At 28.8% G+C, this 22,287-nt stretch overlaps 1 protein-coding gene across 2 annotated transcripts in view; it reads right to left on the bottom strand.

The window, feature by feature from the left end:
- Positions 1 to 22,287, bottom strand: part of LOC142321674 (tachykinin-like peptides receptor 99D) — an 804,280-nt gene that overhangs the window by 102,898 nt on the left and 679,095 nt on the right. For both annotated transcript variants that reach the window (XM_075359955.1, XM_075359956.1), the window contains exon 5: positions 13,990 to 14,135. In XM_075359955.1, the coding sequence (XP_075216070.1) occupies positions 13,990 to 14,135 (146 nt within the window). The remainder of the gene's footprint in view (positions 1 to 13,989; positions 14,136 to 22,287) is intronic.

Below are 22,287 nucleotides of genomic sequence, written 5' to 3' on the forward strand. Positions count from 1 at the left end.
ATTACATAAAGACTCATCTCAAATTTCTAATAAAGCATGAAAATTAATTAAAAAAATATTTTTATTATGAGTAAGTAAGACAATCGTATGAATCTTAAATTTAAATAAATAAGAAAATTAAATTTAACAATAAAATTAGAATAAGAAGTAAAACAACGTTTTAATTAATAAAAGTGTCTAAAGACGTCTTACTCATTATAAATAATTTTTAACTCATCTTCTATAGTAAAAAAGAATAAGGTTTTTTTAGTAGTTAAATTTTCTTTCCAATTTGACTTAATCATTTTTACTCATTATTTGATTTAGTTAAACAAGTTTATATTGTTTTGTGATAATAATCATTTATTATTTATTTTCTAACTTTATTTAAATAATACGTAGAACAAACTAATTGAAAAGATAATTTAAATATTCTTATTTCGCTAAGGTAAATGCTATTTTTTATAAAATTTTATAGTTATAAAAACTAATTACAAAGAAAAATGTTATGATCAGTTCATTTTATAGCTTAAATATATATTTTTTTTAATAATATTTAAAATATGATGTAATGCGGTACAAAGAAAAAAAAATGGCGATAGAAGTAAAATTTATATTTTACTTCTATTTTAACATTTTTTTTGTTTCTTTTTTTAAATTTAATAGGATTTTGTATATTTATTGGATAAACTTTAAAACGAAGTAAACGAAAAAAATTCAATAGATTTTTTTTAAAAAACCTATTAAAATGTGAACTATTATATAAAATAAGAGAATGTAATTTTATTTACGTAAACATAATTTCCGAAGTCAAATTTTTCAATGAAGTGACACAAAAAAGTGGCTGAAAATTTGCTTGCAACTAACGTTTAGGTATTAAAAGAAAAATTAAACAAATGCTTCATTAAAAAAAAAAATGATAAGTATAAAAAAAGAGATTGACCAAAAATGTGAAAAAAAAGAAAATTCTACATAAAAAGATACGAACATATCTTTTTATATGCAGTGGGGAGGTTTTACTCCAAAAGTACTGAAAAAAGCGATTATTATAATGTAGTGTCTCCTTAAAAAAATCATTAATTTTTTATATAGTTTTGTTACAAAAAGTTTCTAAAAATTAAATTAAATTTAAAAAATTAGAAATTTTACTTTTTTTCACCATTTTTTCCTTTATACCACAATTTTTATAAAAATTATTTGGAAGGTGATTAGAAATTATTAATAAAGTAATATTTAAAAAAATAAACATATCATATTCTAATAGAATTTTCTAATTTTCATTTTTGGTAATTTTATAATACGATAAAAAAATCTTAAGTCTGATTTTTAATCACAACGTAGAATACAGTCAATTAAATAGCAAAAATTTTTTAAATAATTTTTATATATATATTTGTAGTAAAAAAAATCATATCTCTCTCTCTCTCTCTCTATATATATATATATATATATGTAAATGTATGTATGTGTGCCTGTGTACGGAAAATATATAGAATACTATATTGATAAACATATACTTAGAAAGAGAGAAATATCTGCGTTTTCGCGGATTCAAAAATTACACAATCGATTAGCTAACTTTATTAGCACTGCATTTTATGTAAAAACGACGTTCGTGTGAACGTCTTTCTTTTTTTAAGGAGGAACTTTTCTGAGTGTAATTTTCTCATTAAACTTTACCCTTTATAACGTTTTAATTCTTCTGTTTCAGAAAGATCGTGGATGTAAGTGAGGATATTCCATCATAAAATGAATTCCAGAAGGCCAAAATTAAAAATTTTCAGCCTCAACATGAAGATGGCAGTACTAGGCAACAAAATTTAGGGAACATATTTGCGCTTGCGTTGAAAGGTACTCACTAAAATTTCAGCCATTTTGGACTCTCAGTTGTTGTTTTATAATCGTTTTAGTAAGTAATTATGAGTATTTTGGTGAAAATGGAAAAATTTGAATATCGTGCCGTGATTAAGTACTTGCATTTTAAAGGCAATTCACCTACGAAAATTAAAACCGAGTTGGAAGTTGTTTACGGGGAATCTGTCCCATCATTTACCATCGTAAAAATATGAACAGCTGAATTTAAACATGGTCGTACCAACTTGATTGATGATGAGCGTTCGGGACGGCCAAAAACTGCAAACACCACCGATATCATCGAAAAAGTTCACCAAATGGTAGGACGACCGACGAATTAAGGTTAGAAAGGCAGCAGAGGCTACGGGCATATTGAAAGAATGATTTTGTCATATATTAACTGAAGAATTGCGTTGGGTGGCGCATTTGCTTACTTTGAATCAAAAACGCATTCGAATGAACATTTTCATAACGGGACAGTATTACGCATCATTACTTGACAAGTTGAAGGCAGAAATTACAAAAAACGATGACATTTGAAGAAGAAGAAAGTGCTTTTCCATCACGACAATGCGCCTGCTCACATTTCGACGATCGCCATGGCTAAAATTCACGAATTGCACTTTGAATTGGTTGACACTTACCGTATAGCCCCAAGCGACTTTTTCTTGTTTCCTAACTTTAAAGCTTCGCTTGGAGAAAGAAATTTTCATCGGATGAGGAGGTTATCGCGCACGTAAACGCCTATTTTGCGGAGAAAGACGCCAGCTACTATTTGGAAGGGTTAAAGAGGTTAGAGCATCGCTGGAAAAAGTGTATCAACTTGAAAGGAGAGTTTGTTGAAAATAAAACTTTATTTGATAGAAAAAATACGTCTTTCTATGTTCTCAAAATCTTTCAAACAACCGAGGTACTTTTTATCTGCAAAAGCCATTTGATAATGTAGATGGAAATGAAATAATTAAAATTTTAAGAACATTTGGACTTAAACACACACGCGCGCGCACGCACACACACACACACACATACACAGAGAGAGAGAGAGAGAGAGATAGAGAGAAAGAAAGAGAGAGATAGAGAGAAAGAAAGAGAGAGAGAGAGCGAATGTTATTTATAATTTGGACAAGAAGCAGTAACAGTAATTGGTTTATTCTCCAAATATATCAATACGTAAATAAATTAAAAAAAATTCTGTTTAAAAAATTCATCGTTTGCTTATTTAAGCAAACAATTTTATCCATTCTTAACGAAGAGTAATTTCAGAAATCGATTTTAATTAATTTTAAGGCTATATTTAAAAATGTTAATATCTTGAAAGACATTAGTTTAAACAAAGAGCATTTTAAACCTATTTTTTTTTAAGAATACTATTATATAATCTTTTATTTATAATTCTTTAAGTTGAGACTGGAAGTAAAAACGAAACACAACCACTTTTCTGTTTACATTCTATGTAATATTTTTAATATTATTTTTCAAGATTTTGTGTAATATTATACATACATACTGTAAAGAAAAAGGAGGCGAGCATAGTTTCTTTTCTCTTATTTTAATTAATAAGATAAATCTATATATAATAAAAAACTATATATAGGTTTTTTGCGTATTTTATATTATAAGAGTATTGTTGAATGAAGAAAGGAAAACTGTAATTCATATAGGAGTCTGTTCTCGCAGCGTTTCAACTTGTACATAGAAGGAACAATAAGAAATTAAAGCAAAACTTAAAAACGGAGCAACTCTCAAAGGAGAATAACAATTTTAAAATAAGCTGTTGACAGTTCTTTTTATAGAAGAGATGGAAGAAATATTAAGTAGGATGGGTTTATTACTAAGAGAGATATATTTAAAAATAAATAAAATTTTAAACAAATATTGAGGACAAAATAGTGTAGTAGAAAGGAGGATAATGAGGAAAATTATACATTAAGATATCATAATATCATATTGTGAAATATCATTAAGATATTATAAAATATATCGGAACAACGAGAATTTTATTAGTTTTCTTAGGAAGTAAAACTGCTAAGGATAGTCGATAAAGTACAGACATCATAAATACTGTCTCGTGTTCACGGTTAGAACAGATTATTGAGAAACTAACCGACGTAAAAATTTCTTACAAAAACTAAGGTAAAAGATTAACACAAAACAGAAAGCAGCATCATACCATTCAACTGATGGTCTAAAAAAAAATAGCCGTCTTAATATTTTTTGTATTTGTTAATATTTCAGTAAACAATCAACTTTTTAGGTTAATAAAATCCAGTTTTTCAATGAAGTATCTACTCATAAAATATTTTTTGTCGTCTTTTTAACACCTAATCGCTTTAAAATTTTTCGGCCAAAGAGGTTTTAACGTTAAATAAAAGCATTTTAAAGGCTGTACTAAGTGAAAAATTAAAAGACTAAAGTTTTTAGTCAAGATTATAAAATGTACTGTCACTGGCAAATCTTGGATAGTCAATTTATTATTGTATAAAATCCGTTGATATTTCTTTTTTATTTAATAATCTCAGTTTCCTTATTTTTAATTTTACTTTCTTTTGTTAATCATCAATCTGTTGCTACTATTTTAATAAAAGGATTTTCATCAATCAATGTAAATTAATTGATTGTGTCATTCGTTTTTGATCAGTCATAAATTATTTTGTCTACATTAATTTTTGAGAACATTCAGAGGTTAAATGGTTCTAATTAAAAAAAAATTGAAATAAGTTCTACACATTCATAAATCAGTAAATTAAAAGAAAATTTGTAACACACAAGCTGATGGTGATTTTATAGGTTTATTATAAAATCTTATCTTTTTTGCAATGGAGGATTGCATTACTCATTGATTACATCTTGCACTGAATAATATTTAAAAAATAATTCAGTAAAAATAAAACACAAAAAACTAGAAAATAATTCATATTTCTCTTTTACTTAACTGATATTGATTGACAATGAATTTTTATTTTTACTTTACAAAACGTTTATCTGTAATTTCATGAATTATTTTATTTATCGAACTGAAATTTATTGCTACATAAAACAATTACAGTAAAGATAAATCAAAATAATTCTAAGACACAATTTTTCTGATACTATCTAAGTATACACCACAAACTGTTGCACTTTTTTTTAGTTCTGATTTTTTCAATTAGTACCTGCTAGATAATATTAATTAGTTCGTTTTTTTTAACTTATGCTTCAACATTCTATAATTCTTATATTATTTATGCCACTTTGATTATATATTGATTGATAACCAATCAATATTTATTCGTATATTAAAAAAAATTATTTAAAAGTTTGAGCCAAAAAAAAATTGTTGTAATTACAAATTTAGTTCGGAATTTTACTTACCCAATCAATAATATCAGGGCTGAATGATGGAGTGCAGAGTAAAGATGTTAATGTGAGTAAAAAAATTATACGACTTCGTTTCTCGAGGTGTTTAGGTCTTGTAAGTTTTAATATACTAATATCTAGATTAAAAAGCACGCGCGTGTAGGTATGATGGCTTCTACTTTTAATCTACAATCACAAAATTGGGTATGCAGCTTGTGTAATAGCAGAAGTGATTGAATTAAGTATTTTAAAAATAAGATAATAGGTGGGCTGGTCTCTGTGGCGCGAGTGGTAGTGTCTCGGTCTTTCATCCGGAGGTCCCGGGTCGAATCCCGGTCAGGCATGGCATTTTCACACGCGTTACAAATCATTCTTCTCATTCTGTAAAGTAATATCCCCCCCAAAAAAAAAAATATTATGAGGAGGCAGTATTGAGGGAATTCTGTATTAATAATAGCCATTTCATAACAATAACCAATTCACTTCAAAAATATTTTTAATTATCATTTGAAAAGTACTGAGAAAAAAGTTCCATAAAAAGCCTTTACCCGAAAAAAAAAAGAAGATTTTTATAAATATTTTCACCTACTGACTTGAAACTATTTAAATTATTTTCTCAAAATGAGGTTTTCTAAGAGTAGGAATGATTTCTATCATTATCAGAAATTTCGTAGGGGGAAGGTTAATAAATATTTTCCTTAAAAATAGGATTTCTGTTAAATTTCTATTATTCCAATCAATAAATTTTAAAATAATGTGAAAGTATATTTCTTTAGTAAAAACGGCTGTTGGAACCGTATTGAAATAAATGCAGGGATAGAAAATACTCAAAAACTATACATGAAAAAAAAATTAAACTTAATGGGCATTTTGGTTGTTAAAAAATCATAATTAATAGGTGGTGGTGTATAAAATGTAAACAAAACCTAAAAAAGAAGATGCTAATTAAAATAAACATACAGATAAAAAAATAATAATTACTAAGTAAAGAGTAATAACTAATAACTAAATAAATGTTCTTAAGAAGCACTAAAAAAGGAATATTTTTTCTTGTGGTAGCTCTTTCTTCCTTAAGATTATTTTTTATATTATCTTCCCATGTATGAGGGTCTTTTATAGTTCGTATAGAATACTAAAGAGAGGTTAAAGTATTTTTAAGCTAACTTTCTGATTTTTTTGTGGAGTGACAACAAAAAAAACAAAACAAAACAATAGTTTACTTTTTCAAGAATTGAAACAATGTTTTTTTAAAAAGTAGTAGACTACTCTCTTCCTTTCGTTAGGTTTTGTTTATCTATTTATTTAGCAATTGTTTGTTATTATTATTATTTTATTGCATTTAAGTTTGATCTTTAAAAACACTTAACATAGTTCGTATCTATACTACCATTATCTTACTACCTTATTATCTACTACCTTATCTAACCACCTTTAAATCTGCGGGAGATTTATGATTACATTCTTATTTCGTTTTTATGATTACGTTATTATTTCTTTTATAAACGTTTTGAAGCGTTTTATATTTAATAATTGATATATTTTTCTAAATAAATAATTTCGAAATATTACAAGAAAGTTTTGGGTAACAAACCTAAACACATGAAAAAATAATTAACTTGTTACCGATTCAATCTGTAGAGTCAACTTTTTATTTTTTTTATTATATTTTTCTAAGCACGGAATTTTCAGGTGGTAAGTAGTATTCAATATTTACCACAGAGATAGAGGATGAAAATTTAAGTGTTTTAAATAATAATTTTTTTTTTTTTTGGTTACTTCATATATTATTTTTGGTGTTTATATATTTTTGACAAATATTTTATGATAAATAAGATCATTTAGTAATAGAATTGAGCATGTAATAATTTCAAAATCAGTTTAAAAAATTATTTATATTGTTTTAATAAAAAAAAAAATCAGTAGATATAATAATAATAATGATTTTCAGCTCTGTCGTTGGAATAAGGGTTAAATTTTAAGCTGTTTACTAATACTAGAAAAATTCAACATCAACGTTGCAATTGTTTTAATTTTTATTTAGGACAATATTTTACAACAACCATCAAGGTGTAGGCTTACGTTATGTAAATTTAAATAATTAAAGTCTTAAGAAATAATTTAAATCTTATGATCTTAAGGGATTATGAGTTCTAGCTAACAAACACTAAAACTTATAAGTTAGATACCACTCGATAAATTCGTCTTGTGTGATGGGTGTTTGTGTACTTTCAAGAGTAGATTTTAAGGAGAGGGTAACGAATGTGTTTTCTATCTCGCTCACTCTTTCTACAAATATAGATACTTTATATCAAAACTGTAGAAGCAGCTTTGATAACGTCGCTACTAAATTCAACCCTCACTTCTGATAACGATGCTGTTAAAACTGGATACAAAGGTGAAGTACGTAAATCAGGTTAACGTACTGTAAAGCAATAAATATAAGTAGCTCTGCTGATATTGGATTATATCGCTACTTGCATTATATCAATTCTTGATACTTGCAGGATTAAATATTAATTAATATTTTGTCAAATAATGTGAAATCAGTCAACTAATTCGTTTATGTATATTCAACCTTTATAGAAACGTTATCAGAAATTATGTAACTAAGAAATTTTATTTTAATTCTAAAATAAATAAATTCATCCTCTCCAATAGCATTAGTTGTTTATTATTATTATTATTAACCGTAAACAATTATTATTAGTAATGTATCTTAGTTGGCTATACGGAATAGATTTAAGCTATTGTTGATAAATACCCTTTAAAATTTCGTAGAATATGTTTAGCTATGGTAATCAATTAATCTATAAAACGAAACGTTTAAATTTTCTTTTATTACTAATTAACTACTTCTTAGGTACGACCCCGTGACATAGTTTTTTCTTTTTAAATAGAACATACCTTGACACCCTTCAAACTCTGGAAAAGATAGTTTCAGCTATTTTTATAGAATCTCAATTATAGAATCTTAATTTAAAATAACTTTCAATTAACTATAAATATAAAAAAAAAGGTTTCATCTACCATAAAACCACAGAAATAGAGTAGAAGACGCTAATTTTATATTTTCAGGACCGAAATTTTCCCTAAAACAAATCTTGTAAATTTTATGTCATTATATTAAAATACACACACATATATATATATACTAGCGGACCCGACAGACGTTGTCCTGACGCGGAATTATTCTGTAATAAATGCACACACACAGGAATGTGTTCTAAATTTCATTAAAATGACTACTAGTATGATATTATCAGTTTCATTGTTGTATTATTGTAATGGGTTTATTGATTAATTATGTGTAGTATGGTTAATATTTATTTTCACTAAATATTGAGATGTCCGATGAAAATTGAATTAAAAAATCGAAAGGTCGTAAAATTAATAATTAGAGTAATTAATAAATTTTCATCCACATTACTACTAATCTTCACTTAACATCATTCTAAAAAAGTACCTGCTACATATTTTTTTATTTTATTTAATAATTTTGATGTTTCATAACCATGTAATAGATTAATTAATAAATTAATAAAAAAATTAAAGCACTGTAAAAAAGCAACGTAGTTAAAATTTTAGTAGAAATTTTTATCATTTTTCTCATTCTTTATTTTAACATCTATTTTACCAGATTTTAGATAATTGTAAATTAAAAATAATTTTAGAAAACCTTTTATAAAATTAATCACCTAAAACATTATAAATTCAATTTTTTAAAAATTCGATTTTTTAAATATACTTTTAACTATATTATAAGTAACTTATATTTTAATTTTATAAATGTTATAATTTATTTTACAAACTTAAATTTTTATTTTCAAAGAGCCGTTCAATACTTCATAAGTTGCATAGAATCAAATGAGAACTGACAATTTAAATTTGTAGGTTAAGTTGACTGTTATTGAATGCACGTGTATACATCATTAAAATTCATGTAAAATACTCACTTTAATACTGCACCATACAAATTTGCACAATGTACATTTTTTAATTAAACTTTAAAACGTTATTTCAATAAATAATAATATAATATAATATTCTCAATAAGTGGGCAATTCTAGCAGAATCGGCAATGCTTCGCTATCGCTAGATCAGAGTATACATACAGATTAAATGACAACAATTGAAAGTTTCGTAAAACCTTAAAAAACTGAGCATTAGCAATTTAACAAAATTTAACCTTTCACTTTATAAAAGTCAGAATGTAAATAAATCCAAATGGCAAAACAACAGCACTACCTATCAGATTTAATTCACACCACTCTCTCTAATCACAGTATTTGGTGGAAAATAATTTTTTAACGAAAAGTGTTGTGGCTGAAAAATCATTACAATTAATACTGAACATTAAGAAACTTACAAAACATCAAGGAACCTTATAAAATATCACCTTTAACTTTATAAAATTCAGCATGTAAATAAATCCAATTGTCAGAACAACACTACCTATCGGATTTAATTCAAACTATTCTCTAAATACGAATTTTAATTTAAGAACAACACTAAGCTACAAGCAAGTAACTGATATGCGAAAAAGCAACAAAATAAAAAAAATTCCTAGAATCCGATCGCAGCACCAACTACCGGGTTTGACTGATAAACCAAAAATTAAAAAAAAAACTTCTAAAACGCGATCGCAGCTCTGCCTACCGGACCCACACGCTGCTTACCGGACCCAATTGTGAACCTTAACCATCCCAAGATCAACAACACATAAATAAATTAAAAAAACATTTTCACTTCAATACCTTACAAATGTACCTTACAAATTTGCACAATGTATATTTTTTAATTACACAAAAAACGTTATTTCAATAAATAATAATATAAATTATAAATAAATAAATAATATAAATTATAAATAATAAATTAATATAAATTATAAATAATAATAATAATAATATAATTATAATATAATATAATTATAAATAATAATAATATAAATTATAATATAAATTGGAAATATGAATTAAAGAACCTTTTTTTTATTTTTTTTTTAATTGGGATGGGGCTGATGACCAAAGTAGTCGATGCCCCTAAAAACCTCAAAAAAAAAAAAAAAAAAAAAAAAAATAATATAATATTTCTCAATACGCGCACAATTCTAAACTCGATCGCAGTGCTGCCTACTTGTTACTTTATCAGTTGTGATTTTGTTTACATTGGCAACGGCCATACGGGCTCTTTGTGATTGGTCGTTGTGTTTGACAGCGGCCATCTTGCATTGATGTGATTGGTTTTCCTTTGTTTACATTTCCATCTGAATTATTGGCCTCTTATTTATTAAAAAACTGTTTTCTCGCGATTTTTTGTAACACAATAATAACACAAAATTACGAAATATTTTTCTCAATTTGATCGCAACACCAACTGTCGGGACAAACTAAAATTAAAATAGAATATTATTGAATATTCGATACTGCGATGGTAGCGCAGTCTGCTCGATCCATTGTGAAACATTCCAAAATCAACAACTACTTATAAATAAAAAATTAATTAAAAAAACATTTTCCAGTGGACCAAATTGTGAATCTAAACCATTCTCGAATACCCTTGAACACACCCAAAAAATTTCATCAAAATCGGTCTAGCCGTTTAGGAGGCGTTCAGTGACATACACACGCACACAAGAAATATATATATATATAAAGATGTAACTAAAATACACATGTGCAATGTGTGTGTATATATATATTTAAAAAATACATATATAATAGTGTAATATATATATAGTGTGTGTGTATAAATACTAAAAACTAAAAAAAAATTATTTTAGTAAAATAAATTGTTCTAAGTTAAAAAAAGATAAAAAAAAAAACAAACAATAATTTGATGAAAAGTTTCAAACTATTTTAGATTAAATAAGAAAAAATGATATAATAAACAGAAGAATTTTAAAGCATCAAAAAGTAAGCATATTTTCTGTTACTCTTTTTTTCTTCTTTATAAGAATTCAAGTTGAAAGCGAATACTATATTTCTTCTTCCTTCATGGTTCACAGAACGCCAATTGGAGTCTACATCCAATAACAGTAGTATCAGTTCCACTCACACGACGTTCACAATAAGTTGGAATGGGGATTTTGAAATAAAAAAAATTCGACGGTGACAGAAAGTATATATAAAACGTCAACCTTAGGAGTTGAGTGAGGTAGAAGAATATGACTGACAACGGATTTTTGATTGATTATGTATTTAATAATTATTTTTTCATATATAGAGATGTACTTTCTTTTATGTTTAAACTGAAATCTTAAAAAAATACAGTTTAATAAAATAAAATGCGTAAAACAATAATTCTGAAGAATAAACATTAAAATTAATTCTGTACAAAAATTAAAAAAAAATAATATGCTTATTATTCTTTAAAAATGCTTAATAATAATAATAATAATAACAATAATAATAATAATAATAATAATAATAATAATAACAATAATAATAATAATAATAATAATAATAATAATAATAATAATAATAATAATAATAATAATAATAATAATAATAATAATAATAATTCTTATGTTAAAAATTATAAAACGAAAGCATAATAAGTAAAAGTCAGAGATGAATACAGACGTAGCAAACAAGGTTTCGTCTAACATAAAATCAGAGAAATAGAGTAGAAGACACTAATTTTGTACTTTCACGACCGCAATTTTCCCCAAAATAAATCTTGTAAATTTTATACCATTAGATTAAAAATAAAAAATGGATTTAAATAGTAATTTTATAAAAAACTGGATTGAAAAATAAATGTCAATGAAAAAATATTTAAATTTCTATAATAATGATTTAATTCGGTACTTTTTACATTTCTTTTTTAACTTCAGTTACATTTTAAAATAATAGAAACATTTACTCTTGGTTATTTTTTTAATATTTTTTTATAATTTATACTACTTTTATTCATTTCGGATTTATATTACATTAGTAAAGATGCAAACTTATAAAAAATGGTAATGGTAACGAAAAAATAGACAATCAGCTTGTAAAAATCCATAGGTAATTGATTATTAAAAATTTTTAATTATTTTCCTTGCTTCAGCAAATTAAATTGATTACTGTCATTTGATATCCACTGCAAAAGTATATGAATCGAACATTGCTTACAACTCTGTATTTAATACTAACATAGAATATACTCTTAAAAGATTCCAAATTAGTTTTTTTTTTTATGAAAGCGAATGATGACGACGCACAACAACTTAGTGAAATAGACTTAAAAAAATAACAGGTAATTTAAATAAAACCATGGTAAGATAAAAAAATGTTGGCAAATTTAAAAACCAATCGAACCTTTCTATCTGTCATCGAAAAGTATAGTTTTTATTACAATATAACAATACAAATCTGTTAATCCGAACTTCGGTAAACTGAAATCTGGTTAATTTGAAATTACACTGAATTATATTGATTATACTTATTGGATTAAATACTGATTATATTGAATTAAACTGGTTGCCAGATGAGAGATTAAATGAGTTAGCTGGAACGTGAATCAACACAAAATTAGTCATCGCAGAACTAAAAAAGTAATAATACCATTTATTATTACTCTTTTTTAATTTATTACATGACTACCCAAAAAGGAGTGTAATATGTTTAGGGTATATATATATATATGTGTGTGTGTGTGTTTTCGTTCCATCGTAGCAGCTCAACGGCTAAACCGATTTTAATGTATCCTTACGCTACCGGATATCCTTACGTTACCGGGAGTATCGTATGTTACATACACACACACATATATATATATACATATGTGTGTGTGTGTGTTTAAATAATTTAAAAACATCTGAAAAATAATTATATGTACTTTATAAAATTACTACATACAAAATTGTCACCCGCACGCTGTTCAATTATCTTATATTAAAGATCATTGGTTTTTTTGGCAGTCCTGTTTTTTAATATTTATCTCTCGTTTTCTTCATTAATATACCTGAGATATAAAGTTCAAATAATATAGTGCTAATTAACAGAACATCTTTCTATAATAGCAGTAACTTGTTTTTGATGAACAGATGTGTTTCCTTCTAGTAATGAGCATTCCCATTGTTCTACTTGATTAACGGTGTTTGATTTAAAATATCTGTAGTGGAAGAGAACTAATAGCAACTGTGGGAGAAGACATAGTGGGTGAATACCAACTATAGCTGTAAGCTGTAGTCGGTAAAGTAGAGAATGGTTGTGTGCATTCGGTTAGAGAAACAGGATGGGGTTTGTGAACCTTATGATTCCATCATGAAGTCAGAGAATTTGAGATTTGACTACCAATCACAACTTTCCTTCTTTTCAAGCCATATTTAATACAATTCTCCAACTACACAACTTCCCTGTCACTCATTACAGCTATTTTTAGTAAGATCTATTAATTCAGAAGAACACTGCCCGAATTGTTATGAGAACAAAATACATTTGTTCATCAAAAAAATTCATTGATACTGCAATAAATGTTTTATGTGTTTCAATTTTGTTAACTTCTTCTTCGTACACAGTAATGCTGATTATATTATTAAAAAATAAAACAATTTAAATTGGTGCTTTGAAAATTAAAACAATGATTTTAGTATTTCTATAACTGATAAATGATTGGAGTGTTATCAAGTGATAATAAAAAATAAGTAATTTAAAAACGAATAATTTAATGAAAAAGTAGTTAAATAGAGAAAGTAACATAGAAAAAAAACATATTTATTAAATTAAAAACAATTTTGTTAACTTGTAAAATATGTTTAAATTAAAAAAAAATTAAATTTAAAATGAAATTAAAATTACCAATGTGTATTACGATATTTAAAAGTTATCTTACCATTTCTGACAATTCGATAATGTGCTTCCGGTGATCCTGAACAACTGTTATATCTACTAGTAACTGCCTCTCGACGTGTAAGTCCATCAGGTGTCACATGTACAAATGGGCAACATGAGAAAAACTGCTTGAAACCTCTTCTAAACCTATTAACAAATAAATAAAAAAACCTAGTTTTACAAAATATAAAGGAATAACATGGTTTTTATTTTTTTCCTAAAAAAAAAGCTTTATAAAAAGAACTAGCAGACGTTTAACAGACTGTATCTGTTAGTATCTTATCTCTGGCCTTACTAGATAATTCCTGAAAGGCTCATTAAAAATTCTATACATTGCATTATCTCATTATCATTTTGATCGATTTCAAAGATAAGCCAACTTTACAAAGGAATTTTAGAATATCAGCAAGCAGTATAAAGATTTTCCATACGACTTTAACAAACTTTGGTAATAGTTCAGATGAAACTATAACTATATTATACTGTATTCTTGGCATTCTATACTGTAATCTTGGTATTTTACAGGAATAATAATAATACAAATGGAAAATGGTATAAAGTACAAAATTATGACAATTTGAGGGTAAGTATACTAAAAAAGTCTTTGTGCAGGAGTTCTGAGAAAAATTATGATAAAAAAATATATTTTAGGCCTGTGTTTGACTGATATGTATGTGTTTTCGTATAAAGGGTACCAGTCTTAAACATTCTGATTTTCGGAAGATTGAGTCTGTTAAAAATTATGAAATATTATTTTATAGCGGTTTTTAAGGTTTACCTAATACAAAATTTACATAATTGTATATTTTGTGTTTCTCAACAGATTGAAATTTTTATGACAATATAGTACTCACAGACCAGTATATACTCGCAGACCAATTTCTTAGTTTGTCAGAATACAGATTTCCTATCTGAAATCTGTAAATTGATAGGGAATTAATTTATTGGAGCGTTTTAAGAACATGTTTTCAAGATACCTTTATTTTAAATATTTAAAAAGAACTTGGCCTTAAAGTAATGTGTAAATAACGTGAGCTTTCTTTCTTGGAGTTATATATTTGAAGATGAAGCAAAGTGTTTTATTTTTGAGTTTTTCTTGTAACACAAACAGTGGATTGATTTATTATTATCCTATTTATTATCAAAGTTATGTATTTATATTTGAACTATAAAATGGCGGGAGATTATGTAAACAAAGAAGTCCAAGGCTGGTGATAGGGGTTCCTTGTACTCCTCAGGTGAGGCCTCTGAATTGGAGAAGTGTAGGTCATTTCAGGACGTCTCCAGCATGCAGGAGAGGGAGACGGTGGGGAAGAGGAGTGCAGGTAAAAGAGCCTTAAACTCCGGAGGAGATTTTTTATTAACAACATGACTTTTTTTTAACCGCGTTAGGGAGTTAAGGTTGCTTGTGCGGCAGCACACGATAACAAAAGTAGAAATCAAGGCGTATTCCGAACGTATGGATGCCTACGTTCGTATGATGATGTTTCAAGATATTATTGATGAAATAATCGTAGAACCTCAGGAAGGACTATCAACTCGGCCGGGTACGGTGGAAGAGGCCGCACAGATATATTTCATTCTCACGGACATGGCTTCGCAGACTCCAGGCGCGGCCTATTACGGGACTGCGTTCTGATCAGGTGCGGAGCTCCGTCGAATGGTTGATGATGGTATGGCTGACAAAGACCTTGAGAGGCTGGTCCTTCGGGGCTGGCCTGAGGATGTTTTCCAATCTTCGGTCCTGGTGGAGGGCACCGCTGGGGCAGAAGAAGGTACTGGATTTGCATGGATAATTGATCTGGTGGATGGGGTCGACCACCCAAATCACATTCCGGTATTTCGTAAAGCACCATTGATTGGGACCTGGCTCGTTCGAGTAAATTGACGGCGGGCCAAGTTCCTTGTTGTACAATCATCTGCTCGAGACCTCTCCGGGGACGCCCGTGGTTCCAAAATTGACCATGGACTTTACGCCCTAATAATTAACTCGGGGGCTGGGGACCGTGAGATGGCCTCCATTGTCTGCCGGTCGGTTCCTCAGATGATGAAGGATGGCGGTGTGTCCATTGGGGCGAGTTGGGCAACTTTTGCGCCTCAAAGTTGAATATTTCAGTCAACCGGTCGGGAAGAAACACTTTCTGCACCGGTTAGTGTCGATGCAGAAGGATGGCTGGTAAGCCCGCCGATGACGACAGTGGTAGCCAAAGCGGAGGGGAAAACTTACGCTGACCTCCTCCGCTCAGTGAAAGGAGCTGTGTTGCCAGGTGAAGTCGGGGTCCTCTCCGCGCGTGAGTGGCAGGGTGAGGACCTCCGCATCCGGGTGCGGGCCGGTAGTGGTGTTGCTGAACGGATAAGCAAGGATATTTCTGCGAAGGTCGAGGGCACCATTAAGGCTCCGACAGGGAAGGATGGTAGGAAGGTCCATATCCTTATTAAGGAGGTGAATGTACTCACCACTCAGGATGAGTTCATTACGGAGTTTTGGAAAATCACGGTGGAGTCAGTATCGCAGTGTCGATCGAAATTATGTCCATGCGACTGGCCTATGTGCGACACAGGTGGTCACTGTGGCTGTGCCGCCCATCTCTGCGAATAGATTGTTCGCTGATCGACGTATCCATATTGAATGGTTGCCTTATAGGGTTATGAGACGTTCATTTGACGACCTTTGTTTTCGGTACTGGGAACCAGACCACAGGGCCAATTCGCGTACCGGGCCAGGTCGTAGTGGCCACTGTTTCACCTGTGGTGAGGCCAGTTGTCTACGGAAGGACTGCCGGCGAGAGGTTCGGTATCCTTCCTGACGGTTACATGGACATGCATCCGCGGGTAGTGGATGTAAGGCTTCACCTGCGATATGAAGATGCGGCGCCTGCTTAGTGCCAATAGGTGTCTGTGGTAAGGGGACAGCCCCGTTCAGGAGGGGAGAGAGGCTCTGGCGTCCTACCATCAATGATTGGACGGGGACTCCTTCACAGCGCCTCTGGAGGAGGGAATGTAAGACCGTAGTTCCGGTGGGGGACCCCACCGGAACAGTAGAGGCAGGGTATTAAGACCGGAGTTCCGGTGAGGAGACCCTAAAGGGGTCCTCTCATTAGAGGCGTGTGTTGTTCTGCAAGACCGAGTCCCGGCTACCTGGGCGGGACCTTGTGTTCAGCCGAGGTAGTCTGAGGCGAAGGCACCCCCTAGAGCTGAATTATGTTTAGCTGTTGTTCCGGCTCTAGAGGGCGGAGTAAATGGTGAACAAAAAAAAAATAATACTATAAAATGGCGATCTTTATTCAAATATTTTTTTCGTCATTTAGTTTTCCCTTTTAAACAGGATTCGTTATCAAAAATTCATAAATTTTTGAATAACAGTGATTTTAAACAAAGGAAATCTAATTTTCTTATGAGTTTTGAGAATTCTTAGATACATATAATATCTATGTGAGTTAAATAGGTGTGGGTATTATTACATTGCTTATCTAATTTAGTAGTGTTTGTTGGAGGTTTTCAGAATACTTGAGAGGTATTATTTTAATTACTTTCACAAAATAACATTATGCTCTAAGATATGGCCTTAATCTACGAATTTAAGTAATAGATCAAGGCTAAACCTTCCATTTTATTAGTGTATGTTCTAACCTGAAGTCGGCGGGATTTTGAATTATCCCTTAATATACTATAATATTATTAATTTGAAGAATTATTCTACGTATACTTTTCTTATTGATGATTTAAAAACTTATTTCAGATGTTTATTGATTATTTCAAATAGTTTTCTTGTTTTCTTTGATCGCTTTTAAATTATTTTATTTAAAAAGTTAGTATTTAATCTTTTAAGATCTATTACTCTTATATAATGAAATCATTGTCACTTCTGTCAAATTATGGTTCAACAACCCTCCTCATCTTTTTAGCTTCACTTATTTTGGCCATATAAATCCAATTAAAGAATACAATATGTTAATTAATGTTAAACAACATTGATCAAGATCATCTTCTTATCTTGATCAAGATCAAGATAAGAAGTATCGAATAATGAGAAATATCACCCAATTATTGTATTTAAAGAAAAAAAAAAGGAAAACGATCACCTACCAAATTTAGGTAAAGAATCTCTATTGAAGCAAAGAAAAAAGTTATGTAAAAAATTTAAATCAAGAACGCTTGTTGGAGAAAAGAATAAACAATCAGGATAAAGTATGAAATGATGATTTCTAGCGAAAAAGAAAGAAAAAAGCAGAAAACAAGATAAAAAATAACGATGTGTAACTTTGAAAAGAAAGATAACCTGAAAAGGTAGGTGAAAGGGTGAAAGAAAAAACTGAAAGGTAGAAACTTTAGGTAGTAATGCCTTTTCAAAAACTTCTGAAAAGATTAATAGAAATTGGTCAAACATGAACTACGATGTAATAATAATGACTTGAATTCAGGGCCGTTACAAAAAAAATCACATGACTGTTTGTCTATCGCTAAGGAGTAACAAAAAGAATGCTATTCTGTACAGATTCTCTGTTTAAAACGATTAAGTAACCTTGCAGTTGATAAATTAATATCAACATTAAAGAAAGTATAATTACAGATCTTTCTAAAGAAGACTTTTTTAACGTATATTTTGATTATTGACTGTCAGTAGGATTATTCTATTAAATGTATTGTAATTTTTTTGTAACTTTTAAGAAATGGTGTTTTATAACACAGTATCATAATTCAATTTATCTTCATAACAAAATTATCTTCAATATTTAAAAAAAAAATCAGTAGGGTACTAAATTTTAATTTCTTTTAGATATATTTTATAAATTCTGATCCGTTTTTTGGAAATTTCTACTCATTGTATTTTTTGTAATACATTACTGCATCTATTTTTCGTTGTTCGTATATTCTGAATACTTTTTTAATTTAAAAAAAAATAATTTTTTAAAAATATTTTCCTCTTTTTATTAAGAGTAATACTCATTAAACATTACAATAATATGATCACTACGTATGATAAACTTCTTAATTTTCTAATTATCTGGTTTCGGACTTGCAAAGGTCAATTCGGATAACTGATATTACACTGTGCATATAAAAACATAAAGTAAACTTAAATATATACGCATGGAATGTTAGCAAGATTACAAAATAATAAAAATTTATCAGTCAAGTATCTAAAGTCTTATTCATCAGCAAGAAGACACGTCCTTTTAAATTTTTAAAAGACATATGAAATATGTCAGCGATTGGGGAATTATAATGGATTACTTCTTGACCTTGAAACAAATAAAGCAAGATTAGTGCGCCGAGGTGAATAAGGTATATAAATTTTTAATTTCGATAAGAGTCAAATTAATTCACAGTATCGTTTAATATCTGGATAAATTAATCTAGAAAGTACATCTCAGTTTAGAGGAGAGAGTGCAGACATATTTCTAACATCTAGCGCAGAGATCGTTCGGTAAGGAAAACCTGTACTTCTCGTAAAATACAAATGTTAAAATATTGGTTATTTTTAAATTTAAGTTTTTAAAATTAGAGGTAATTATGTACAAAGACTATCATATTTACTGTAATGCCAATCAATTCTTTATAAATCAATACGTATTCTAGCAATAATTACGTTTAATGTGAAAATAAAAATCTAAAATGTTATCTTTTATTATTATTTTTTTTTATTCATCATCAAAGTTCGATGTATATTACCCGTTTTTGAAGACACGTAAGTATTGAATTTAAAGTATGAAATTCTTTCACTTCATTTTTATCTTAAAATAATATTTTTATCTGTAAAAATTTACATTATTACCTGCAATAAAATTTTACGTGAGGCTGTTTTCCACTTACCAATTTTTTAATATAAAATCAAAGGATTTTTATTAAGCAGGATTGTAGCTGGAATTCATTTATTTTATTTTAAGTAGTATTTTTAATAAAAGAAAGCTTTTTAAAAGCAACAGAATATAAATATTATATATTCAACCAATAGTTCAACGTTTAAAATTGTTTCAGACTGCATTTTTTAATCTAAAACATATATCAAATTTTAACATTAAAATTTAAATTTCAGAAATTATTCTAAAGTTCAGTTTGTTTTTTCGTCTTTCCAAAATCATATCAGAACCACGTGAAGAAATGAATGGAGAAGACTAATACGAAACTAAATGCAATTAAAACCTCTCTATATAAATGGAAGAGTACCGTGAAATTAGCACGCGGGGAACCAGTGGCGATGACCAGACTAAGATTCGGTTACCAACGAATTACAAATTTCTGATTTGTTAGCCGGAGAAGGGATGTGCAGTGTATGTGATAAACCATTTACTGTTAGGAATCTGCTGGAAGAGTGTACAATGTATGAAAACTCCAGAAAGAGATAAATGAAAAAAAATATTGCTGCTGATTTACAAAACGGTAAAGAAGAAAAATAGTAGCTTATCTATATACCAGTGGATTACCAAAGATTTTACGGTAAGCCTTCCATGATGTCGGAATATGTTATGTTTAACTGAAAATCTTCTATGTGAAGGCAATTTACATCCGAACATAGAAATTTACATAGGATTGTGTATACCATTTTCTGTGTGTTTAATGTTTTAGCTTTATTTTTGTGTTTTATGTAAATGTCAGGATTCTTTACACCTTGTAAGTGTTATGTGTGTGCATTCTAATTAAATATCTTAAGTTAAGTTTACTTTGTGTTTCATTAAAATGTAAGGACTCTATACACCCTTACATCTGACCATCATATTGGTGATTTAATTATTTTTAAACAATATGACGACGGCTAATGGGCCTTAGAAGTTGATGCCTATACAACGAAAAACAAATTGTTTATTTATTTCAAAGCAACAATAGAGTTACGCCTGATTACAGTAACTTTATTACACATGAAATTTGTAGCGTATGAAAATGCCATGTCTGACCATGTGGGCTTCCGGATAAAATGGCGAGACGCTACTTCTCCCACTATGGAGATCGGCTAGTAATAATAATAATAATAATAATAATAATAATAATACGAGTAAATCCATAAATAAATGAATAAATATTAAATCTATAATAATCCATCATAATAAATCTAGTGAGTAAAAATATTTTTCAGTTTTAAGTGCATAATATTAAATAATATTTATTTTAATAAACATCAATAACTTACGAAATAAATTTTGTTGGTTACCATTTTGTAAGTTCCCATGAAAATATCTTTTTTTTTTCAATACTCTACATTTTTATTGATGTTATTTGAAACTGAAATAGAAAACTATTTATTGATAAACCTCGAATAGCCGGACGCTCAGGAAGAAAGTAATCTAACTAAAGCATTATATTATTTTAAAAGATCATGAACTTTTTATTATCTGGTCCAAACTCAATAATCAAATGACATTTCAAGCTATAAAATTCACTTTTAAAGAAGTTGCTTTTTTTGCGCTATATAAAGGATTAGAATTCAGATTGCTACAATCTCAATTATCCAGGCGCTTAAGGAGTAAAATTTTTTAAGTACCTTTTTAGCTGTTAATTTCTAACTTCATAAGCTCGGTTATTAAAATTCTATATCACTTCTGTTGAAGCAAATAACGTTTGATCGGCTCGATGATCAATTTAATGGACACTCATGAATCTTAATTTCTGGTAAATTGTGAAAATATGAAGCTACAAGGTCATTTATAACACACCCTAAATACTTTCTATACAATTTCTTAATTTAAAAAATTTTTATCCAAACATTATCTTATAATGATTTTAATTCGATTGTAATAAACTAAATTTCTAGCGAATTAATCATAGTTTTTATTGATGAATAATACATTTAAAAGATATGAGTGGGAGTATGATATGGACATTTTTAATGTGTGAAAAGATTCCATGACTGATCGGAATTTTAACTTCCGGATGAGTTTATGAATCTTCTGGATAAAAAGGCGAGATACAATCATTTCATTATTAATTATACGAATATTGGTTATTAAATTATAAAATATAATCTTACAGGATGTAATCTATTTTGGATAATAAGATGTCATTTTAACCGTACTTTCAACTGTTGAATTTGGTAGTCTGTATTGCTTCGGTCTCGATCAAAAGTGCTCTTTAAGTAGGTGTAAGGGACCTGGTAGAGAACATTTTCTAGGCAGTTTCCGTAAAAACCCGGAAAAACCCGTAAAAACCCGAAACCCGGTTAGAGTAGTTCAAGTTTCAATCTGGGTTGTGCTCGGGAGCGTGTTTTCGCTCTCCCGGGTATGATTTACAACTTTATCTTGGCGATTTATTGAATTGGAGTGCACGCTTATTAAGAGGCAAATATGTAAATGTTGGTTGCGATCAA

Source organism: Lycorma delicatula, chromosome 3 (assembly GCF_047948215.1).
Source record: "Lycorma delicatula isolate Av1 chromosome 3, ASM4794821v1, whole genome shotgun sequence".
Classification (NCBI taxonomy): domain Eukaryota; kingdom Metazoa; phylum Arthropoda; class Insecta; order Hemiptera; family Fulgoridae; genus Lycorma; species Lycorma delicatula.